At 46.7% G+C, this 26108-nt stretch overlaps 1 protein-coding gene across 1 annotated transcript in view; it reads left to right on the top strand.

Annotated features, from left to right (window-relative positions):
* The window catches only part of LOC118378947 (UPF0606 protein KIAA1549L-like), a 127596-nt gene that overhangs the window by 41993 nt on the left and 59495 nt on the right, over positions 1–26108 (top strand). The window contains exons 2-4 of the mRNA XM_052517254.1: positions 17483–17833; positions 23996–24412; positions 24805–24920. Of these exons, the coding sequence (XP_052373214.1) occupies positions 17483–17833; positions 23996–24412; positions 24805–24920 (884 nt within the window). The remainder of the gene's footprint in view (positions 1–17482; positions 17834–23995; positions 24413–24804; positions 24921–26108) is intronic.

Below are 26108 nucleotides of genomic sequence, written 5' to 3'. Positions count from 1 at the left end.
TAGTTAATTCTCTCACAGCTTCCAGCCTAGCTGACGTGATCCTGCAGGTAGTTAATCATCTCACAGCTTCCAGCCTAGCTGACGTGATCCTGCAGGTAGTTAATCATCTCTCACAGCTTCCAGCCTAGCTGACGTGATCCTGCAGGTAGTTAATTCTCTCACAGCTTCCAGCCTAGCTGACGTGATCCTGCAGGTAGTTAATTCTCTCACAGCTTCCAGCCTAGCTTCCAGCCTCACAGCTTCCAGCCTACTGACGTGATCCTGCAGGTAGTTAATTCTCTCACAGCTTCCAGCCTAGCTGACGTGATCCTGCAGGTAGTTAATTCTCTCACAGCTTCCAGCCTAGCTGACGTGATCCTGCAGGTAGTTAATTCTCTCACAGCTTCCAGCCTAGCTGACGTGATCCTGCAGGTAGTTAATTCTCTCACAGCTTCCAGCCTAGCTGACGTGATCCTGCAGGTAGTTAATTCTCTCACAGCTTCCAGCCTAGCTGACGTGATCCTGCAGGTAGTTAATTCTCCAGCCACAGCTTCCAGCCTAGCTGACGTGATCCTGCAGGTAGTTAATTCTCTCACAGCTTCCAGCCTAGCTGACGTGATCCTGCAGGTAGTTAATTCTCTCACAGCTTCCAGCCTAGCTGACGTGATCCTGCAGGTAGTTAATTCTCTCACAGCTTCCAGCCTAGCTGACGTGATCCTGCAGGTAGTTAATTCTCTCACAGCTTCCAGCCTAGCTGACGTGATCCTGCAGGTAGTTAATTCTCTCACAGCTTCCAGCCTAGCTGACGTGATCCTGCAGGTAGTTAATTCTCTCACAGCTTCCAGCCTAGCTGACGTGATCCTGCAGGTAGTTAATTCTCTCACAGCTTCCAGCCTAGCTGACGTGATCCTGCAGGTAGTTAATTCTCTCACAGCTTCCAGCCTAGCTGACGTGATCCTGCAGGTAGTTAATTCTCTCACAGCTTCCAGCCTAGCTGACGTGATCCTGCAGGTAGTTAATTCTCTCACAGCTTCCAGCCTAGCTGACGTGATCCTGCAGGTAGTTAATTCTCTCACAGCTTCCAGCCTAGCTGACGTGATCCTGCAGGTAGTTAATTCTCTCACAGCTTCCAGCCTAGCTGACGTGATCCTGCAGGTAGTTAATTCTCTCACAGCTTCCAGCCTAGCTGACGTGATCCTGCAGGTAGTTAATTCTCTCACAGCTTCCAGCCTAGCTGACGTGATCCTGCAGGTAGTTAATTCTCTCACAGCTTCCAGCCTAGCTGACGTGATCCTGCAGGTAGTTAATTCTCTCACAGCTTCCAGCCTAGCTGACGTGATCCTGCAGGTAGTTAATTCTCTCACAGCTTCCAGCCTAGCTGACGTGATCCTGCAGGTAGTTAATTCTCTCACAGCTTCCAGCCTAGCTGACGTGATCCTGCAGGTAGTTAATTCTCTCACAGCTTCCAGCCTAACTGACGTGATCCTGCAGGTAGTTAATTCTCTCACAGCTTCCAGCCTAGCTGACGTGATCCTGCAGGTAGTTAATTCTCTCACAGATTCCAGCCTAACTCACGCGATCCTGCAGGTAGTTAATTCTCTCAAGCTTCCAGCCTAACTGACGTGATCCTGCAGGTAGTTAATTCTCTCACAGCTTCCAGCCTAACTGACGTGATCCTGCAGGTAGTTAATCATCTCACAGCTTCCAGCCTAACTGACGTGATCCTGCAGGTAGTTAATTCTCTCACAGCTTCCAGCCTAGCTGACGTGATCCTGCAGGTAGTTAATTCTCTCACAGCTTCCAGCCTAACTGACGTGATCCTGCAGGTAGTTAATTCTCTCACAGCTTCCAGCCTAACTGACGTGATCCTGCAGGTAGTTAATTCTCTCACAGCTTCCAGCCTAGCTGACGTGATCCTGCAGGTAGTTAATTCTCTCACAGCTTCCAGCCTAGCTGACGTGATCCTGCAGGTAGTTAATTCTCTCACAGCTTCCAGCCTAGCTGACGTGATCCTGCAGGTAGTTAATTCTCTCACAGCTTCCAGCCTAGCTGACGTGATCCTGCAGGTAGTTAATTCTCTCACAGCTTCCAGCCTAGCTGACGTGATCCTGCAGGTAGTTAATTCTCTCACAGCTTCCAGCCTAGCTGACGTGATCCTGCAGGTAGTTAATTCTCTCACAGCTTCCAGCCTAGCTGACGTGATCCTGCAGGTAGTTAATTCTCTCACAGCTTCCAGCCTAGCTGACGTGATCCTGCAGGTAGTTAATTCTCTCACAGCTTCCAGCCTAGCTGACGTGATCCTGCAGGTAGTTAATTCTCTCACAGCTTCCAGCCTAGCTGACGTGATCCTGCAGGTAGTTAATTCTCTCACAGCTTCCAGCCTAGCTGACGTGATCCTGCAGGTAGTTAATTCTCTCACAGCTTCCAGCCTAGCTGACGTGATCCTGCAGGTAGTTAATTCTCTCACAGCTTCCAGCCTAGCTGACGTGATCCTGCAGGTAGTTAATTCTCTCACAGCTTCCAGCCTAGCTGACGTGATCCTGCAGGTAGTTAATTCTCTCACAGCTTCCAGCCTAGCTTCCAGCCTACGTGATCCTGCAGGTAGTTAATTCTCTCACAGCTTCCAGCCTAGCTGACGTGATCCTGCAGGTAGTTAATTCTCTCACAGCTTCCAGCCTAGCTGACGTGATCCTGCAGGTAGTTAATTCTCTCACAGCTTCCAGCCTAGCTGACGTGATCCTGCAGGTAGTTAATTCTCTCACAGCTTCCAGCCTAGCTGACGTGATCCTGCAGGTAGTTAATTCTCTCACAGCTTCCAGCCTAGCTGACGTGATCCTGCAGGTAGTTAATTCTCTCACAGCTTCCAGCCTAGCTGACGTGATCCTGCAGGTAGTTAATTCTCTCACAGCTTCCAGCCTAGCTGACGTGATCCTGCAGGTAGTTAATTCTCTCACAGCTTCCAGCCTAGCTGACGTGATCCTGCAGGTAGTTAATTCTCTCAGGTAGTTAATTCACAGCTTCCAGCCTAGCTGACGTGATCCTGCAGGTAGTTAATTCTCTCACAGCTTCCAGCCTAGCTGACGTGATCCTGCAGGTAGTTAATTCTCTCACAGCTTCCAGCCTAGCTGACGTGATCCTGCAGGTAGTTAATTCTCTCACAGCTTCCAGCCTAGCTGACGTGATCCTGCAGGTAGTTAATTCTCTCACAGCTTCCAGCCTAGCTGACGTGATCCTGCAGGTAGTTAATTCTCTCACAGCTTCCAGCCTAGCTGACGTGATCCTGCAGGTAGTTAATTCTCTCACAGCTTCCAGCCTAGCTGACGTGATCCTGCAGGTAGTTAATTCTCTCACAGCTTCCAGCCTAGCTGACGTGATCCTGCAGGTAGTTAATTCTCTCACAGCTTCCAGCCTAGCTGACGTGATCCTGCAGGTAGTTAATTCTCTCACAGCTTCCAGCCTAGCTGACGTGATCCTGCAGGTAGTTAATTCTCTCACAGCTTCCAGCCTAGCTGACGTGATCCTGCAGGTAGTTAATTCTCTCACAGCTTCCAGCCTAGCTGACGTGATCCTGCAGGTAGTTAATTCTCTCACAGCTTCCAGCCTAGCTGACGTGATCCTGCAGGTAGTTAATTCTCTCACAGCTTCCAGCCTAGCTGACGTGATCCTGCAGGTAGTTAATTCTCTCACAGCTTCCAGCCTAGCTGACGTGATCCTGCAGGTAGTTAATTCTCTCACAGCTTCCAGCCTAGCTGACGTGATCCTGCAGGTAGTTAATTCTCTCACAGCTTCCAGCCTAGCTGACGTGATCCTGCAGGTAGTTAATTCTCTCACAGCTTCCAGCCTAGCTGACGTGATCCTGCAGGTAGTTAATTCTCTCACAGCTTCCAGCCTAAGTGATCCTGCAGGTAGTTAATTCTCTCACAGCTTCCAGCCTAACTGACGTGATCCTGCAGGTAGTTAATTCTCTCACAGCTTCCAGCCTAACTGACGTGATCCTGCAGGTAGTTAATTCTCTCACAGCTTCCAGCCTAGCTGACGTGATCCTGCAGGTAGTTAATTCTCTCACATCTTCCAGCCTAGCTGACCTGTGATCCTGCAGGTAGTTAATTCTCTCACATCTTCCAGCCTAACTGACCCTGCAGGTAGTTAATTCCTACAGCTTCCAGCCTAGCTGACGTGATCCTGCAGGTAGTTAATTCTCTCACAGCTTCCAGCCTAACTGACGTGATCCTGCAGGTAGTTAATTCTCTCACAGCTTCCAGCCTAACTGACGTGATCCTGCAGGTAGTTAATTCTCTCACAGCTTCCAGCCTAGCTGACGTGATCCTGCAGGTAGTTAATTCTCTCACATCTTCCAGCTGACGCGATCTGGGTTCACTGAAGAGGAGCTAACTTGCAGTGTTGAACTTATTTTCATTTGATGCATGATAACGGCTAGATGAATACGTTGAACTTTCAGATCAGTGCGTTAAATTTGGATGACTAATATGGCTTTTGTGTGATGACATCACACCACTATTGTGGTGGCTGGTTGATGAGATGGATGAAGAATGATGTCTTTGGAAGCAGTGACTGTTCCAGATTCTGCTTTATGTTCCTCCATTGTAAGTTTGCTGTGTGTGGAATACATCTATGGTTTGCTCTTTAAAATCAGACACTAAGCTATTCCTGAGCAGACCAGGAGAAGGGTCATCTTTCCCCCCCTTTTCTCCCTCTCTTCATCTCAAGTCTAATTTACATTCTAGTCATTTAGCAGACACTCTTATCCAGAGAGACTTACAATTAGTGCTGGTTGTAACATGCTGGTTGTAACATGGTTGTAATGTGCTGGTTGTAACATGGTTGTTGTAACATGGTTGCAACGTGCTGGTTGTAACATGGTTGTAACATGGTTGTAACGTGCTGGTTGTAACATGGTTGTTGTAACATGGTTGTAACGTGCTGGTTGTAACATGGTTGTAACGTGCTGGTTGTAACATGGTTGTAACGTGCTGGTTTTAACATGGTTGTAACATGGTTGTAATGTGCTGGTTGTAACATGGTTGTAATGTGCTGGTTGTAACATGGTTGTAACGTGCTGGTTGTAACATGGTTGTAACGTGATGGTTGTAAAATGGTTGTAATGTGCTTGTTGTAACATGGTTGTAATGTGCTGGTTGTAACATGGTTGTAACGTGCTGGTTGTAACATGGTTGTAATGTGCTGGTTGTAAAATGGTTGTAATGTGCTGGTTGTAACATGGTTGTAACGTGCTGGTTGTAACATGGTTGTAATGTGCTGGTTGTAACATGGTTGTAATGTGCTGGTTGTAAAATGGTTGTAATGTGCTGGTTGTAAAATGGTTGTAATGTGCTGGTTGTAACATGGTTGTAACGTGCTGGTTTTAACATGGTTGTAACATGGTTGTAATGTGCTGGTTGTAACATGGTTGTAATGTGCTGGTTGTAACATGGTTGTAACGAGCTGGTTGTAACATGGTTGTAACGTGCTGGTTGTAAAATGGTTGTAACGTGCTGGTTTTAACATGGTTGTAACGTGCTGGTTGTAACATGGTTGTGATGTGCTGGTTGTAACATGGTTGTAACGTGCTGTTTCTGGGTTGGTTTTAACATGGTTGTAACATGGTTGTAATGTGCTGGTTGTAACATGGTTGTAATGTGCTGGTTGTAACATGGTTGTAACGAGCTGGTTGTAACATGGTTGTAACGTGCTGGTTGTAAAATGGTTGTAACGTGCTGGTTTTAACATGGTTGTAACGTGCTGGTTGTAACATGGTTGTAATGTGCTGGTTGTAACATGGTTGCGATGTGCTGGTTGTAACATGGTTGTAACGTGCTGGTTGTAACATGGTTGTAACGTGCTGGTTGTAACGTGCTGGTTGTAACATGGTTGTTGGAATGTGCTGGTTGTAACATGGTTGCGATGTGCTGGTTGTAACATGGTTGTAATGTGCTGGTTGTAACATGGTTGTTGGAATGTGCTGGTTGTAACATGGTTGTAACGTGATGGTTGTAACATGGTTGTAATGTGCTGGTTGTAACATGGTTGCGATGTGCTGGTTGTAACATGGTTGTAACGTGCTGGTTGTAACATGGTTGTAACGTGCTGGTTGTAACGTGCTGGTTGTAACATGGTTGTAACGTACTGGTTGTAACGTGCTTCAAGGTCATAAAGTCCTGCATTCCATCCTCATGCTGAACTAGATACCAGGCTGCACACTGGACTTGGTAAATGCCCTAAGCCATTGTAACAAAGTGAAAATTGAGCCCCAGTCAGCACTCTCAAAGTGAGAGTGTAAAGGAGACTCTGGAATCAATGTAGAGAAATGACAGCTTCTAATGACAGCATCTTAACGGTGTCTTTGATCAGCCCTTTAACAAGGTTAAAGGGAAATCACCTGGATATCACTTAGGAGTTTCTAATCTAATGGACCATTTGGGGGTTTCTCCTCCTAAACCAGTCTTTACAGAACATTCACTCTGCCGGAGGGAAAATGAGCATCCAAAAGACATCATCCTTGAAGTGGTGCTGTAATCCATACAGTAATTGTGAAAAAGTCGGCATTCAGTCATCTTTACAATGTGTTGTATTATAGCCTACTGTGAATGTATTGTCACACAGATTTGTGGGTTAGAATGTTATGCACTTGTTTATAATGTCTATTTATGGTTGTCAACTTGTTGTGTCATGATATGAAACTGAGTCTGGGTGATCCCTGTATGTGTGTGTGTGTGTGTGTGTGCGTGCGTGCGTGCGTGCGTGCGTGCGTGCGTGCTGCGTGCGTGCTGCACTATGTAGTAATGGATATGTGTTATCTCACACACCCACTGACTTGTGCCTCATTGACTTCATTTGCATATAGCGCTACAGAAATCAATTGAACTGTCATCCCACCCTTCTCACCCCAGAGAGGAGAGGACTTGTCTCCAGTCCCCTTCCAAAAAGACTGGGAAGATAGCCTGGAATTCAACAACCGTTACAACCTTAGCTCCCTCAGATGACCGAGGAACGAAAGGTCTCTCCTCAAACCTTAGCCCTCTCGGGAATCGAGGTATGCATGGTCTCAAGATGATTTCTCTAGGTAGGTTTTTTTTTTGGAACAGCAGAAAAGGCTGTCCCATGATGCCAGATCAATGTCTGTGCTCATGGGACGGGCCAATGACTTAGTTAACTTTAAAGGGAATTAGATTATTTTTCATTAAACAGTTTAAAATCACATTACATAATTTCACAAATAGTTTCATCTTTACTCATTCATTTTATACAATAATTAGATGCAAATCTCATAACGGAGACTCTTGTATAAACAGAGTTATGGTAATGTGGCTGTATTGTCTCTCAATGAGGTCACAAACATTAACTTCACTAGGGTACGTAGGACGGTAGCGTCCCACCTGGCCAACATACAGTGAAATTGCAGATCGCCAAATTCAAAAACAGAAATATTCATTATAAAAATTCATAAAACATACAAGTGTTATACATTGGTTTAAAGATTAACTTCTTGTTAATCCAACCACGGTGTCAGATTTCAAAAAGGCTTTACGGCGAAAGCATACCATGCGATTATCTGAGAACAGCGCCCAGCAGACAAATCATTACAAACAGTAACAAGTCAAGTAGAGGAGTTACACAAGTCAGAAATAGTGATAATATTAATCACTTACCTTTGATGATCTTCATTTGTTTTCACTCACAAGACTCCCATTTACTCAATAAATGTTTGTTTTGTTCGATAAAGTCCATTTTTATATCCAAAAACGTCCGTTTTGTTCATGGGTTTTGTTCAGTAATCCACAGGCTCAAAGGCAGCCACAACAGGCAGACGAAAAATCCAAATAGTATCCATAAAGTTCGTAAAAACATGTCAAACGATGTTTATAATCAATCCTCATGTTGTTTTTAGTCATAATAATATTTCAACCAGACAACGTTGTTGTCAATATAAAAGGTAAACAAGAAAGGCGCGCTCTCGGTCGCGCGTATGAAAAATCTCTGAGACACTGTAGTGTCCACTCATTCAGAGAGGTCTTACTCCCTCATTTTTCAGAATAGAAGCCTGAAACAATTTCTAAAGACTGTTGACATCTAGTGGAAGCAATAGGAAGTGCAATATGAGTCCTAAGTCAATGGATACTGTAATGACATTCAATAGAAAACTACAAAAATAAAGAAATCCCACTTCTTGGATGGATTTTTCTCATGTTTCCACCTGCCAAATCAGTTCTGTTATACTCACAGACATTATTTTAACAGTTCTGTACAGTGTTTTCTATCCAAATCTACCAATTATATGCATATCCTAGCTTCTGGGCCTGAGTAGCAGGCAGTTGACTTTGTGCACACTTTTCATCCAGAAGGGAAAATAGTGCCCCCTACCCTAGTGAAGTTTAACAAAATGGACCGGTCGTAGCTGGATTCTCCACCGACCGTTTACACATTCACCAAAACAGGGACATTGTTCAGTTCTCAAGTTCTGTGATGTAGAAGAAGTTCCTTTGTTCTACTGTGAAGATTTCTCTTTCTATACTGCATGAGGGAGAGAGTCTCCTCCAGGAATTTACGACCTGAGATAACAGAACCTGGGTGTAAGAGGGAGAGAGTCTCCTCCAGGAATTTACGACCTGAGATAACAGAACCTGGGTGTAAGAGGGAGAGAGTCTCCTCCAGGAATTTACGACCTGAGATAACAGAACCTGGGTGTAAGAGGAATTTACGACCTGAGATAACAGAACCTGGGTGTAAGAGGGAGAGAGTCTCCTCCAGGAATTTACGACCTGAGATAACAGAACCTGGGTGTAAGAGGGAGAGAGTCTCCTCCAGGAATTTACGACCTGAGATAACAGAACCTGGGTGTAAGAGGGAGAGAGTCTCCTCCAGGAATTTACGACCTGAGATAACAGAACCTGGGTGTAAGAGGGAGAGAGGGGGAAGGCACTCGTTATACACAAAGAGGGCCAAGTCATGACAACCGGAAGACCAAAAAGTGAATGAATAAATGACAGGTCAGGATGTTATTGCCCATCTCTTTGTCAACAGTTTGACTAGGTGGAGCTATGTGCATATCAACAGTGTTGTTTTAACCAATGGGCTGGGTTCCAGGCTTGCAGCTGTTGCTTGTCTCAACCTGCTGGGGTGTTGCCACCTGGGTCTGCAGGACAAGAGGACAAAACCACAGTGCTCAGCTTGTGACATCCTCCCAGACCACTGTGTTATCTACACCTCAGTGGTCACTGGCACTGCCCTCTACTCTCCCCACCAATCTGTGTAGGAACATTCAACCTCTCCTCCAGCCAAATGAATACATTAAAACGACTAGGAGGTTTTGGCCACACACACAGCAATCGTTTCCATGTGGTTTGCTAAGCAGTTGGATGCCTTTTTTGCTTATTCTTTTCATGTAGTTCATATGTCTCAAATCCCTTGTCTCAAATGTACTATCCACCACCACTGTCTAAGGACCATTTGGGGGTTTCTCCTCCTAAACCAGTCTTTACAGAACATTCACTCTGCCGGAGGGAAAATGAGCATCCAAAAGACATCATCCTTGAAGTGGTGCTGTAATCCATACAGTAATTGTGAAAAAGTCGGCATTCAGTCATCTTTACAATGTGTTGTATTATAGCCTACTGTGAATGTATTGTCACACAGATTTGTGGGTTAGAATGTTATGCACTTGTTTATAATGTCTATTTATGGTTGTCAACTTTTTGTGTCATGATATGAAACTGAGTCTGGGTGATCCCAGTAGGCCTGTGTGTGTGTGTGTGTGTGTGTGTGTGTGTGTGTGTGTGTGTGTGTGTGTGTGTGTGTGTGTGTGTGTGTGTGTGTGTGTGTGTGTGTGTGTGTGTGTGTGTGTGTGTGTGTGTGTGTGTGTGTGTGTGTGTGTGTGTGTGTGTGTGTGTGTGTGTGTGTTATCTCACACACCCACTGACGTGTGCCTCATTGACATAATTTGCATATAGCGCTACAGAAATCAATTGAACTGTCATCCCACCCTTCTCACCCCAGAGAGGAGAGGACTTGTCTCCAGTCGCCTTCCAAAAAGACTGGAAAGGTAGCCTGGTCCCAGATCTCCTCAGACTAAGAATTTAAAATACTTCCATTGTCATGCCAGAATATCATTGTGACTATCATTGCCATTCCCTCCCATATGTATAGATGTGTTATGTGCACATACAATATTACAATGGTTGTGGCTAAAGCATATAGCTCTGGGACCAGGCTACCTCCTCAGTACCCTGTCTGGTTGTCTCAGAGTCAGATCTGGGACCAGGCTACCTCCTCAGTCCCCTGTCTGGTTGTCTCAGAGTCAGATCTGGGACCAGGCTACCTCCTCAGTCCCCTGTCTGGTTGTCTCAGAGTCAGATCTGGGACCAGGCTACCTCCTCAGTCCCCTGTCTGGTTGTCTCAGAGTCAGATCTGGGACCAGGCTACCTCCTCAGTCCCCTGTCTGGTTGTCTCAGAGTCAGATCTGGGACCAGGCTACCTCCTCAGTCCCCTGTCTGGTTGTCTCAGAGTCAGATCTGGGATCAGGCTACCTCCTCAGTACCCTGTCTGGTTGTCTCAGAGTAAGATCTGGGACCAGGCTACCTCCTCAGTACCCTGTCTGGTTGTCTCAGAGTCAGATCTGGGACCAGGCTACCTCCTCAGTCCCCTGTCTGGTTGTCTCAGAGTCAGATCTGGGACCAGGCTACCTCCTCAGTCCCCTGTCTGGTTGTCTCAGAGTCAGATCTGGGATCAGGCTACCTCCTCAGTACCCTGTCTGGTTGTGTCAGAGTCAGATCTGGGACCAGGCTACCTCCTCAGTCCCCTGTCTGGTTGTCTCAGATTCAGATCTGGGATCAGGCTACCTCCTCAGTACCCTGTCTGGTTGTCTCAGAGTCAGATCTGGGATCAGGCTACCTCCTCAGTACCCTGTCTGGTTGTGTCAGAGTCAGATCTGGGATCAGGCTACCTCCTCATTCCACCACTGTCACTCTGTCCTTTTATTGAAGACAATCTGCTTCCTGTATATAGTGGAAGGAAAAGAAAGGAAGCTGAAAAACAGGGAAAGGCGGTGATTCAGAGGTGAATAGAAGAAGTGGTGAATAAATGAGAGTCTGAGCGCCCGCCGCCTCAACCCTGGCAGTGTCACGTCTCCGTCCTGGCTGCTCAGAGATGGCACCGCTGGCTGGCTGGGGAATAAATAGAGTGTGGAAATGAGGTCTGTATCTTGTTTGTGTGTATGTAGAGATGCCCAGAGAGGGACAGGGCTCAGTCAGCCTGTTCCTGTAAGCTCCTGTCCCTCGGTCAGAAATGGTATGCATCATAATCACAGCTGTCTTTTTTCCTATTGGACACCATTACCTCTTCACTTTGCACATGGCTAACCTTTCCATTTTAGGGTTGTCAGGAATTGTTTCACCATATTTGAATGTAGAGGGACAATGGCGTACTGCACTGTAGCATAATTGTTGATATTGATATCTCCGTCATAAGAATATGGACCAATGTAGGAGTTGGGAATGGAGAATAGTTCATGAGGCCACACGTCCAAAGAAAGGGGTTGTTTTGTTTCATTAACCTCCATTTGCCAGATGTTGAACTGCCCACCCACCTCTATACAGTCTGTTAGACTCTAGATAGTCTGTTAGACTCTAGATACGGTACTATAGTCCATGATACAGACCTCTCTACAGTCTGTTAGACTCTAGATACGGTACTATAGTCCATGTTACAGACCTCTACCTCGATACAGTCTGTTAGACTCCAGATACGGTACTATAGTCCATGATACAGACCTCTCTACAGTCTGTTAGACTCTAGATACGGTACTATAGTCTATGATACAGACCTCTCTACAGTCTGTTAGACTCTAGATACGGTACTATAGTCCATGTTACAGACCTCTCTACAGTATGTTAGACTCTAGATACGGTACTATAGTCCATGTTACAGACCTCTCTACAGTCTGTTAGACTCCAGATACGGTACTATAGTCCATGATACAGACCTTTATACAGTCTGTTAGACTCCAGATACGGTACTATAGTCCATGATACAGTAACTTTAGAACTGTTAGGATGCAGCCTGTCTCTGTGTGTCAGCAGTGTGGGGACAAAGAGCTGTAATTGTCATTCACAGGTCATTCAGTAGCCAGGCCTCAGAGTCTATAGCACTGTGCTAACAGGCACCAACTGAACTACAGCAGCTTCAGACAATTAGAGGGACAGTGATTGTCCTCAGGAAGACAGAACAACAGTTTAAATGACCTTTTCCAATTTTGCCATCAACTCTGTCCCATATGCTTTTCTCTTTATTCCATTATACCTCTCTACTCTCCCCTCTCTGTCCTCTCCTTTCCTCTCTTCTGTTGCTGTGTCCCATATGCTTTTCTCTTTATTCCATTATACCTCTCTACTCTCCCCTCTCTGTCCTCTCCTTTCCTCTCTACTGGAGCTGTGTCCCATATGCTTTTCTCTTTATTCCATTATACCTCTCTACTCTCCCCTCTCTGTCCTCTCCTTTCCTCTCTTCTGTGTCCTGTGTCCCCATTATGCTTTTCTCTTTATTCCATTATACCTCTTTATTCCATTATACCTCTCTACTCTCCCCTCTCTGTCCTCTCCTTTCCTCTCTTCTGTGGCTGTGTCCCATATGCTTTTCTCTTTATTCCATTATACCTCTCTACTCTCCCCTCTCTGTCCTCTCCTTTCCTCTCTTCTGTGGCTGTGTCCCATATGCTTTTCTCTTTATTCCATTATACCTCTCTACTCTCCCCTCTCTGTCCTCTCCTTTCCTCTCTTCTGTGGCTGTGTCCCATATGCTTTTCTCTTTATTCCATTATACCTCTCTACTCTCCCCTCTCTGTCCCTACTCTCCTTTCTCTCCTTTCCTCTCTTCTGTTGCTGTGTCCCATATGCTTTTCTCTTTATTCCATTATACCTCTCTACTCTCCCCCTCTGTCCTCTCCTTTCCTCTCTTCTGTGGCTGTGTCCCATATGCTTTTCTCTTTATTCCATTATACCTCTCTACTCTCCCCTCTCTGTCCTCTCCTTTCCTCTCTTCTGTTGCTGTGTCCCATATGCTTTTCTCTTTATTCCATTATACCTCTCTACTCTCCCCTCTCTGTCCTCTCCTTTCCTCTCTTCTGTTGCTGTGTCCCATATGCTTTTCTCTTTATTCCATTATACCTCTCTACTCTCCCCTCTGTCTGTTGCTCCTCTCCTTTCCTCTCTACTGTCCTCTCCTTTCCTCTCTTCTGTTGCTGTGTCCCATATGCTTTTCTCTTTATTCCATTATACCTCTCTACTCTCCCCTCTCTGTCCTCTCCTTTCCTCTCTTCTGTTGCTGTGTCCCATATGCTTTTCTCTTTATTCCATTATACCTCTCTACTCTCCCCTCTCTGTCCTCTCCTTTCCTCTCTTCTGTTGCTGTGTCCCATATGCTTTTCTCTTTATTCCATTATACCTCTCTACTCTCCCCTCTCTGTCCTCTCCTTTCCTCTCTTCTGTTGCTGTGTCCCATATGCTTTTCTCTTTATTCCATTATACCTCTCTACTCTCCCCTCTCTGTCCTCTCCTTTCCTCTCTTCTGTTGCTGTGTCCCATATGCTTTTCTCTTTATTCCATTATACCTCTCTACTCTCCCCTCTCTGTCCTCTCCTTTCCTCTCTTCTGTTGCTGTGTCCCATATGCTTTTCTCTTTATTCCATTATACCTCTCTACTCTCCCCTCTCTGTCCTCTCCTTTCCTCTCTTCTGTTGCTGTGTCCCATATGCTTTTCTCTTTATTCCATTATACCTCTCTACTCTCCCCCTCTGTCCTCTCCTTTCCTCTCTTCTGTTGCTGTGTCCCATATGCTTTTCTCTTTATTCCATTATACCTCTCTACTCTCCCCTCTGTCCTCTCCTTTCCTCTCTTCTGTTGCTGTGTCCCATATGCTTTTCTCTTTATTCCATTATACCTCTCTACTCTCCCCTCTCTGTCCTCTCCTTTCCTCTCTTCTGTTGCTGTGTCCCATATGCTTTTCTCTTTATTCCATTATACCTCTCTACTCTCCCCTCTCTGTCCTCTCCTTTCCTCTCTTCTGTTGCTGTGTCCCATATGCTTTTCTCTTTATTCCATTATACCTCTCTACTCTCCCCTCTCTGTCCTCTCCTTTCCTCTCTTCTGTTGCTGTGTCCCATATGCTTTTCTCTTTATTCCATTATACCTCTCTACTCTCCCCTCTCTGTCCTCTCCTTTCCTCTCTTCTGTTGCTGTGTCCCATATGCTTTTCTCTTTATTCCATTATACCTCTCTACTCTCCCTCTCTGTCCTCTCTTTCCTCTCTTCTGTCCTCTCCTTTCCTCTCTTCTGTTGCTGTGTCCCATATGCTTTTCTCTTTATTCCATTATACCTCTCTACTCTCCCCTCTCTGTCCTCTCCTTTCCTCTCTTCTGTTGCTGTGTCCCATATGCTTTTCTCTTTATTCCATTATACCTCTCTACTCTCCCCTCTCTGTCCTCTCCTTTCCTCTCTACTGGAGCTGTGTCCCATATGCTTTTCTCTTTATTCCATTATACCTCTCTACTCTCCCCTCTCTGTCCTCTCCTTTCCTCTCTTCTGTGGCTGTGTCCCATATGCTCAGCTGTCTCGGAGCAGGTGACAAACTGCAGGTGGACCGCACACCTTCGCTCCAGACCAGCCCCCATCTAGCAGACCAGAGGGGGGTCAGGAAAGGAAGATTCCTCTCATGTTGGAATGGTGACAGGCAGTAGATCCTGGGTTCTCTCTAGCACTTACTCTCTCAAATAACATCAAAACATGTTAAGTGTAGGCTCAAATGAATGAAGTGTGAAGGGGGTTTATTATTTGTAATGAATAAAGGTTTTAAACTGTTTATCAACCTCCCTCTCAGTTATTAAGATGGTCTGTCTTGGAACCCACTTATATGGACATGTAATATGAATTGTCTGAGGGTATCGGTGACATTTCAGAATGCATTGAAAACAAGTGGCTGTCGATATTGGCATTTCACTGAGCTTATGCATGTTTATGATATCCCGTTACAATTGTAATTTAACGGTGGGAAAATGTCTGGGAAAAAATAGTTTTTAGATGACTTTTGTTCGATGCAAAGTTTATGAGAAATGTTATGCCCGAGGGGTCAGTGTGTGAAATTGTAAAAGCCAAACCCTCTGCTGGGTATGTAAAACAATCCCCCTCTGTGTGTGTGGGTATTGTAAAACAGTCCTGATCTGTGTCTGTGTGGGTATTGTAAAACAGTCCTGATCTCTCTGTGTGTGTGTGTGTGTGTGTGTGTGTGGGGGGGGGTATTGTAAAACAGTCCTGATCTGTGTGTGTGGGGGTTTTGTAAAACAGTCCTGATCTGTGTGTGTGTGTGGGTATTGTAAAACAGTCCTGATCTGTGTGTGTGTGGGTATTGTAAAACAGTCCTGATCTGTGTGTGTGTGGGTATTGTAAAACAGTCCTGATCTGTGTGTGTGGGTATTGAGTAGAACTACCTGGTGTTAAAACAAATCAAATGGTCTGTGTCAGTTTAAACGTGTGGTACAACGCAGTTTTAGTAGATAGGATACTTGTCTGTGGGAGACATGATGATCTTAACACTGATTTTCAAGATTTGGGTATTAAAAAGTGTGTGTGTGTGTGTATGTGTGTGTGTGTGTGTGTGCATTTGCTGGATGCACCCACCTTGCCAGGTGAAACATACAGCAGGTGATGTGACAGGCTTGTAAATCTATAAAAGAACCCCCCAGACAGATGTGTAGAGGAAGTTTGGGGACGTGCTGAGAATGGAGAGGAGGGGCGGACTAGTGCCAGCCTCACAGCCAGACGGCCATCTTAGAGCTGTTATCACTGCCAGCTTGTTTGTGACACCTGAACCAGATGTCTCTCTCTGTGACATTAGTACTTTAAAACGATTTGAGGTAAAAAAAATAATAATAATAATAATAAAATACAGGTTTAATAAGATTATTTTTATAATAGACATCAAGATGTTTTTAATGCATGTACATGATTCAGAGGACATTTCATACAATTTCAGCCCTTTGGTCACGTTAGCTTCAATCTAGTATACACACTAGGTAATTCAACGTGAATGAATGTGCTTTAAGACTGAAATGTGTCTGACACTGTTAGTCTTCAATGCTTTCTAAATGAGGAGGGGAAGCATCAACATTTCTATTCAGGGGATGAAAGGGGTTGTAGATTCTCAATGGCTCCTGCAGTGTAAGGATTCTGATTGCTATTCTCTCTCTTCAAATAACTCATTTCTGAATCCCAGGCAAAATGGAAAAAGTGTTTGAATGGTTTTGCTCTAAATGGAAATAAAATGACACACTCTCACTCTGAAACTTTAAACTTTAAAATGATCCCTCCGTGGCTTAAGTAGCCAGCATTGACCCCTCCATGGTTTAAGTAGCCAGCATTGACCCCTCCATGGTTTAAGTAGCCAGCATTGACCCCTCCATGGTTTAAGTAGCCAGCATTGACCCCTCCATGGTTTAAGTAGCCAGCATTGACCCCTCCATGGTTTAAGTAGCCAGCATTGACCCCTCCATGGTTTAAGTAGCCAGCATTGACCCCTCCATGGCTTAAGTAGCCAGCATTGACCCCTCCATGGTTTAAGTAGCCAGCATTGACCCCTCCATGGTTTAAGTAGCCAGCATTGATCCCTCCGTGGTTTAAGTAGCCAGCATTGACCCCTCCATGGTTTAAGTAGCCAGCATTGACCCCTCCGTGGTTTAAGTAGCCAGCATTGACCCATCCATGGTTTAAGTAGCCATCATTGACCCCTCCATGGTTTAAGTAGCCAGCATTGACCCCTCCATGGCTTAAGTAGCCAGCATTGACCCCTCCATGGTTTAAGTAGCCAGCATTGACCCCTCCATGGTTTAAGTAGCCAGCATTGACCCCTCCATGGTTTAAGTAGCCAGCATTGACCCCTCCATGGCTTAAGTAGCCAGCATTGACCCCTCCATGGTTTAAGTAGCCAGCATTGACCCCTCCATGGTTTAAGTAGCCAGCATTGACCCCTCCATGGCTTAAGTAGCCAGCATTGACCCCTCCATGGTTTAAGTAGCCAGCATTGACCCCTCCATGGTTTAAGTAGCCAGCATTGACCCCTCCATGGTTTAAGTAGCCAGCATTGACCCCTCCATGGTTTAAGTAGCCAGCATTGACCCCTCCATGGTTTAAGTAGCCAGCATTGACCCCTCCATGGTTTAAGTAGCCAGCATTGACCCCTCCATGGTTTAAGTAGCCAGCATTGACCCCTCCATGGTTTAAGTAGCCAGCATTGACCCCTCCATGGCTTAAGTAGCCAGCATTGACCCCTCCATGGTTTAAGTAGCCAGCATTGACCCCTCCATGGTTTAAGTAGCCAGCATTGACCCCTCCATGGCTTAAGTAGCCAGCATTGACCCCTCCATGGTTTAAGTAGCCAGCATTGACCCCTCCATGGTAGAAGTAGCCAGCATTGACCCCTTGCTTCCCTTTTCGCTCTATTCCAGATGAGACAAACTACGACGCCTCTGGTTCTTCTGATGTAACCAATGACACAACAGCCTCCGCCCATCCCATTCATCCATTGGCCGGCTTACTGTTGGTGGATGAGGAGCCTTTATCAGTCGTCCAACCAGATGGCAGGGCTGTGTCAGAGGGGGTGGGCCTGAGAGAGCAGCCTGCCTTCTCCTCCATACTGACCCTGCTGGCGGACAAACACCCACTGAGCTTGGTCCGATCCAAGACCTCGCCAACCATCACCAAGGACAACAACCAAACCAGCCTGTGGCCTTCGGTTGCTCCCTTCTCTTCTTCTTCTTCTTCTGTGGAGCCGAGCAGAGACCTGTCTGACAGCTCAGGTTTGACTCCCAGCATGCTTCACCAGACCAAGGCGTCATCAATGTCAGTGTCATCAGTGGCGTCCTTCATGACTGGGGATTGGAGGGCAGTGTCATCATCAGCACATACATTGTTCTCATCATCAACAATATTATCATCACCATCATCAGCAGCAATGTTATCACTATCATCATCACCACCATTATCATCATTAGCAATGTCATCACCATCAGCATCATCACCACCATCAGCAGCAGCAATATCATCATCATCACCAGCATCATCACTATCAGTGTCATCACCATCAGCATCATCACCACCATCATCAGCAGCAGCAGCAATATCATCATCATCATCACCATCATCATCATCATCAGCAATATCATCACTATCACCATCATCACCATCATCATCACTATCACCAGCATCCTCATCTGAATGGTTAATAACAGCAGCCTTTGCTTTATCCTATGACATCTCAAGCCTGTCTAACCCTGTCAGTGTGACACAAACAGCCTCATCAGTGTCATCTGTGTTTCCTCTGAATAAAACATCATTGAATCCTCCAATCCAATCCAGCATTAGTTTAGATGTAGATATATTTACAGTCACAAAGAGCTTACCACTTCCCCTCTCTGACTCCACTCACCAATCACTGACTAGAGGAGTGACCACAGAGACCAGTGGCACCAAATCACAAGTCAGGACTCAGGAGTCTGCAGCTCCAGCATCGCTTCAATCCCATGGCCTGTATGGGACACAAAGGACAACATCGTCAAACAAAATCGACGCCAGCCCTTTCACAACATGGAAACCAGCAAAGACAGAACCAAGCCACTCCACCTCTACTAGTGTTACCTCTGGAAACGTCCCTTTCAACGTTTCAGCCAGAACCATCAGATCATCAGACAGCCGCCGGACCAGGACTGTTTTCACTAACAACAGAGAGACAAGCTCTTTACTTCTCTCCTCTCGTGTCCAGGACAGTCAAGCTAATCAAAGCCAACGGGGCGTATTACAAACTGTCCGCTCAGCATTGATGTCACCTCCACCTACTCCCCCACAAGGATATTTAGTTCCTAGTCTCATCAGAGGGGAATATATCAGTGCAACACCAAACAGGGCGAAAAGAGATAAGACATGGACAGGTAGTCAGACGGCTTTTATAAGAAGCTCCTGGCCTGTAGCAGTTACCTCAGTGCCTTCTCATGCTGTAGATTCAAGTGTGTCGCCGGCTGTGACGACCAGAATATCGACAACATATTTCCCTATCTCATCTAACACCTTACCAACCTTGTCAGATACCGGCTCACCCCGCTCAGACACCACAGTGGCTAAGTTAACAGGCTCTTACTGGAGCACAGCATCTCCTCAGAGCTCAACATATCCCAGTGATTTAGTAACAGCCACAGGGCACACCAGCCCAAGTGCTCCTGACCCCAATAGGAATAATGATGAGGGAGGAAGAGCAGGAGGGGAAGTCAGCTTGGATTCAACTGCTCAGACAAGAAGTCACCCCCTCAGTGACTCCATTCTCAGCTCTGTATCTGGAACACTGAGTGACTCCACTCTCAGTTCTGTATCTGGAACACTGAGTGACTCCATTATCAGTTCTGTATCTGGAACACTGAGTGACTCCACTCTCAGTTCTGTATCTGGAACACTGAATGACTCCACTCTCAGTTCTGTATCTGGAACACTGAGTGACTCCACTCTCAGTTCTGTATCTGGAACACTGAATGACTCCACTATCAGTTCTGTATCTGGAACACTGAGTGACTCCACTCTCAGGTCTGTATCTGGAACACTGAGTGACTCTACTCTTAGTTCTGTATCTGGAACACTGAGTGACTCCACTCTCAGTTCTGTATCTGGAACACTGAGTGACTCCACTCTCAGTTCTGTATCTGGAACACTGAGTGACTCCACTCTCAGTTCTGTATCTGGAACACTGAGTGACTCCACTCTCAGCTCTGTATCTGGAACACTGAGTGACTCGCCCATGTCTGCTAGTAGCGTAACCCTTGGAGACGCAGGATTGACCCCTCTAACCTCGCTGACTCCTTCTTTGAATTCTGACACGGGCCTGATGTCACTTCCGGTCACTGATCCATCAACTTTAGCTCAGCACCTGACACGGGCGTTAACCTCTCCCACCCTGCATGCTAGTCCCTCAACAGTACCCCAGGATCCCCAATTCACCCTCTCCATCATCCTGACCACCAAGCACCCTTACTTTAACCCAACTGTCTCTAGTCTCCACAGAACTGATGATGCACTGACCCAGTCTGGCTCTAGAGGAACCACATCTACACACAGACCTGTAGTGCTGTTAGCGACGCCTCGCGCTACCTCACCGTCAGCGACCCAGTTTCAAACAAGGCTATTGTATATTTCTGTTAGCACAGGGTCTGAGGTAGGTTCCCCTGATATGACCCCTGAAATGTCCCTAGATAAGTCAGCTGAAATGTCCCCTGTAAATTCCTCTGAAATGTCAACTGAAATGTTATCTGAAACGTCCCCTGATACAGCAGAGAGAGACATGTCCTCAACATGGACCTCACTGTTTGTCGGCTCACCCGATCCTACTGCGACAGGCGAGACAGATCACACTTTTCAAACACACTCCACAGCCCAGGTCCACTCCACATCCCAGGTTCACTCCACAGCCCAGGTCCACTCCACAGCCCAGGTCCACTCCACAGCCCAGGTCCACTCCACAGCCCAGGTCCACTCCACATCCCAGGTTCACTCCACAGCCCAGGTCCACTCCACAGCCCAGGTCCACTCCACATCCCAGGTCCACTCCACAGCCCAGGTCCACTCCACATCCCAGGTTCACTCCACAGCCCAGGTCCACTCCACATCCCAGGTTCACTCCACATCCCAGGTTCACTCCACAGCCCAGGTCCACTCCACAGCCCAGGTCCACTCCACAGCCCAGGTTCACTCCACAGCCCAGGTCCACTCCACAGCCCAGGTCCACTCCACAGCCCAGGTCCACTCCACAGCCCAGGTCCACTCCACAGCCCAGGTCCACTCCACATCCCAGGTTCACTCCACATCCCAGGTTCACTCCACAGCCCAGGTCCACTCCACAGCCCAGGTCCACTCCACAGCCCAGGTCCACTCTAGTTCACCTGAACATCTGACACCACTTGATGCTTCTGCTGATATTACACACACGCCTGCTGAGAACACAGAGACTGGCTCCGTTTGGCCCCTTTCTGCTATAGTTGAGGATTCCTCCACTTACATCACAGACCTAAGTGTTCATGTTTATAAGGGAATACCCCCATTAATGAGTTCTCCAACACCCTCCTCTTATGTTACAGAGAACTCCTTGATTTCCAGAGGGACCGACTCTGAAGGTTCTCCTTATCCACGCCCCACTGATATCCCTGCATATGTTAACACTGCAGAGGCTGTTCTGACTCCTCTTAAACTTGTCTCCCACAGAACGAAAAGCACAATAAGGGGAAAATATGTTCTCTCTACAATGTCAGAAAGTCCCACCGTCATGAGGGAATACCCTACTCCGTCACAGACACCATTAATAAATGAGCATAGTTCTCATTCTGATACAGACAGGACAATTGGTGTGTCCTCAACATCATGGTCCACATATTTTAATACCATAACCTCTGATACAGGAGGACTTTCCACTAAAACCCTGGGACTCAATGGACGTAGTAGGTATCTTTCTCTACCATCTGTCTCCTCTCACTCACCTGATAGAGCATTCTCCCCTGGTCCATCTGTCTCCTCTCACTCACCTGATAGAGCATTCTCCCCTGGTCCATCTGTCTCCTCTCACTCACCTGATAGAGCATTCTCCCCTGGTCCATCTGTCTCCTCTCACTCACCTGATAGAGCATTCTCCCCTGGTCCATCTGTCTCCTCTCACTCACCTGATAGAGCATTCTCCCCTGGTGCATCTGTCTCCTCTCACTCACCTGATAGAGCATTCTCCCCTGGTCCATCTGTCTCCTCTCACTCACCTGATAGAGCATTCTCCCCTGGTCCATCTGTCTCCTCTCACTCACCTGATAGAGGATTCTCCCCTGGTCCATCTGTCTCCTCTCACTCACCTGATAGAGCATTCTCCCCTGGTCCATCTGTCTCCTCTCACTCACCTGATAGAGCATTCTCCCCTGGTCCATCTTTCTCCTCTCACTCACCTGATAGAGCATTCTCCCCTGGTCCATCTTTCTCCTCTCACTCACCTGATAGAGCATTCTCCCCTGGTGCATCTGTCTCCTCTCACTCACCTGATAGAGCATTCTCCCCTGGTCCATCTGTCTCCTCTCACTCACCTGATAGAGCATTCTCCCCTGGTGCAGCTACACTGATGTCAAATGGGAGAGAGGATACCTTTGTTGGACACACATCTGTCACATATTCTAAAGTGACACCATTACCCAATCCCTGGAGTTTGACGCCAGCCAATCTGGTGGCTTCTATATCCTCCACTACACAGAAGAGAACCACGGAGAACAACACTCCCCTGTTAGAGGGGGTAACATCAGCATTATCAGTGTCCATGCCAGAGAACAATACTCCCCTGTTAGAGGGGGTAACATCAGCATTATCAGAGTCCATGCCAGAGAACAACACTCCCCTGTTAGAGGGGGTAACATCAGCATTATCAGAGTCCATGCCAGAGAACAACACTCCCCTGTTAGAGGGGGTAACATCAGCATTATCAGAGTCCATGCCAGAGAACAACACTCCCCTGTTAGAGGGGGTAACATCAGCATTATCAGAGTCCATGCCAGAGAACAACACTCCCCTGTTAGAGGGGGTAACATCAGCATTATCAGAGTCCATGCCAGAGAACAACACTCCCCTGTTAGAGGGGGTAACATCACCATTATCAGAGTCCATGCCAGAGAACAACACTCCCCTGTTCGAGGGGGTAACATCAGCATTATCAGAGTCCATGCCAGAGAACAACACTCCCCTGTTAGAGGGGGTAACATCACCATTATCAGTGTCCATGCCAGAGAACAACACTCCCCTGTTAGAGGGGGTAACATCAGCATTATCAGAGTCCATGCCAGAGAACAACACTCCCCTGTTAGAGGGGGTAACATCAGCATTATCAGTGTCCATGCCAGAGAACAACACTCCCCTGTTAGAGGGGGTAACATCAGCATTATCAGTGTCTATGCCAGAGAACAACACTCCCCTGTTAGAGGGGGTAACATCAGCATTATCAGTGTCCATGCCAGAGAACAACACTCCCCTGTTAGAGGGGGTAACATCAGCATTATCAGTGTCCATGCCAGAGAACAACACTCCCATGTTAGAGGGGGTAACATCAGCATTATCAGAGTCCATGCCAGAGAACAACACTCCCCTGTTAGAGGGGGTAACATCAGCATTATCAGTGTCCATGCCAGTCTCTACCACAACTGATAACTCTGTGACTATTTCAGCCGTCATCTACCTCTCATCTGCCCATCAGAACAAGTATACAGCGTCTGAGAGGAATGTAAGTGTAAGCACGACGGAATCTGTCACTATTTCTGACGCAACAGTTCTGAATACCCCTGCACCCCATGAACATGTCATTATGGATACGGGACATACTAACTCAACAATGAACGTACAAGTAGACTTACCATCACCCTCATCATCATCATCATTATCATCCTCACCATCACCATCATCACCATCACCATCTTCATCATCATCACCAGTGTCTTCATCATCTTCCGCCTTGTTATCAATGACATCGTCATCATCCGTTGTGTCACACCAATCTCACATCAACAGTGTGTCCAGTCCCACCACAGCTCCCAGTCTGTCCTCCCTCTCCATGGAACGTTCTGATTCAACATTATCATCCACTTCTGGGTTGAGTGTGATGTCACCATCCCCATCAAGTGTCTTCCCCTCCACTGGTATGACGTCATCACCCTCTGCCCTTTTGTCACCTGCTCTTACATCATCATCCTCTGCCCTCATGTCCCATGGTGTGACTTCATCACCCAGCTCCCTGGCATCCAGCGTGACATCATCATCCACTGTCCACTTGTCCACTGGTATGTCATCTTTCTCCGCACTCATGTCTCGTGGTGTTACATCATCATTAGTTGCCCTGGCATCCAGTGTGACATCATCATTCCCCTCCCATCTCTCAGAGGAAGTGAGTGTGACTTCTGTTCTTGTTACAGAGACAGCGATGGAGGAGTTAACTGTGGGAACATCCAGAGAGACAGGGGTTCATTTCCCCAAAGACAACGAGACCAGATTATCCCAAACAGGGAACCTCACCTTAGGCGACATGCCTGCACTCACAACATCACAGGTGTCACCTTTGACCCCTCGAGAGGACACAACGACTGCATCCCTCCAGCTCACGACCGTGACCACCACAACCATAGCTTCAATCACAACACAGCCAATCACAGAGAACCCAACCACGACAACAACACGCAGAATCACCACTGCTCCAGCCTCCAGGAGAACACTGTCACCTCCAATCCCAAAGACCAAACCCAGAGGGACGACCACCCCGTTCCCCTTCACCACCACCACGGAGGCTCCACCCCGGCAGTGCAACGTCACAGAGAAGATCTGGGTTAAAACAAGTAAGAGACACAGAAAAAAGAATGCCATGAACCTTTTCTCAACAGATTGTTACATTGTTGGTCGTAGTTGGGGTTATGGTTGTAAATACACAGATATATAGTTGTCTATATATACAGTAGTTCTATTTTCCAAATAGAATATGCCTTCCCTCTCTTCTCTTCCCTGCCTCCTCCTCCCTCTCCCTCTCTCTCTCCCACCCCCTCTCTCTCTCTCTCTCTCTCTCTCTCTCTCTCTCTCTCTCTCTCTCTCTCTCTCTCTCTCTCCCCCCCCCTCTCTCTCTCTCTCTCTCTCTCTCTCTCTCCCCCCCCCTCTCTCTCTCTCTCTCTCTCTCTCTCTCTCTCTCTCTCTCCCACCCCCTCTCTCTCACCCTCTCATATTTTTGTCTCTACAGTTCTGACCATCCATGTGAGAAGGAACCGCCTGGACAGCATCCAGAGACAGAACCTGCGTAGAGGGCTAACCCAGGCTCTGAGTAGAGCTCTGAATGACACCACTGCCCAGGCTCAGGTCAGTAGGACTCACACTTACCCTCTCTTTCTCTGTATGTATCTATCTCTCTCTCTCTGTCTTTGTCTCTGTCTCACTATATCACTATCTCTCTATCTCTCTCGCTGTCTTTGTCTCTGTCTCTCTATATCACTCTCTCTCTCTCTCTCTCTCTCTCTCTCTCTCTCTCTCTCTCTCTCTATATATATATATCACTCTCTCTCTCTCTCTCTCTCTCTCTCTGCTGTCTTTCATGTGTGGTGTAGCCTCTGCTGAGTCCTCAACAACTGGATGTTCTGGTTTTCAGGGGAAATGAAAAAAGAGAGCCTGTGATCTGACTTCTGCTTTTGGACGTTAACAAGGTGACCGCAGGGCGACATAACTCCTCCTCCACATTTACTGAATTGGTTGAACAGACCAGAATATAGGGGATCTAGTTCCAGGTGTTTCTCTTACGCCTGCTACGTTAGGGGATGTGTGTTAAGATAGAGGACGCGGGTCTGGGCAGAGGAGATGTAGTCGTTGTTTGTGTGCGAAAAAATGTACTTGGCCAAAACCTGTACTCAGTGACTAAGGCAAAACACCCTTAAAGACTGGGCAAAACGCCCACCTCACACATCTGAGGATATAGCAGCTAAAATAACAGCATGTTACCTAGAGAAGCAGATCTCCATGAATAAGGAAGGACCATACAGGGATCCTCATGTAGGTTAACTGTGAGGAGCGATGAGGATTCATTTAGAAATTAGGCTGACAGAATATGTCCCTGAAGGTATGGGGTCGTGATGTCACATCCTAGGGACTGCACCAAGATGAAAACCAGATAAGACAGCAAACTGTGTGACCCCAGGTGAGAAACCAAGGGCCCTGTTCAGTCACCACTGGTTACCAAGTTACCTGGAGAAGTCTAACAACAGAACTCTCCTCTCTCCTCCTCTGTTTTGACTGACAGCATGATCATAGGATATGATATTCAGCTGTGTGATGTTGAGTGTTGTCTTTTATTTAATGCAGAACCATGTCATTCCAAACTGTCAGCAAAAGGAGCAATATTTTCCCCCAAAACACATTGCTACCAGGTTTAGGTTCAATACAGCCGTTCAGCCCCTGGGTTTGAAAAGCTCACTATTTCGTTTCAGTGATGATATGGTCACATCTATACAACACAATAACCGTCTGTCTGTGGATTAAACAGTCACCGCTCTTCTT

Source organism: Oncorhynchus keta, unplaced genomic scaffold (assembly GCF_023373465.1).
Source record: "Oncorhynchus keta strain PuntledgeMale-10-30-2019 unplaced genomic scaffold, Oket_V2 Un_scaffold_6322_pilon_pilon, whole genome shotgun sequence".
NCBI classification, from domain to species: Eukaryota; Metazoa; Chordata; class Actinopteri; order Salmoniformes; family Salmonidae; genus Oncorhynchus; species Oncorhynchus keta.
This window is presented reverse-complemented; position numbering and strand designations above follow the sequence as displayed.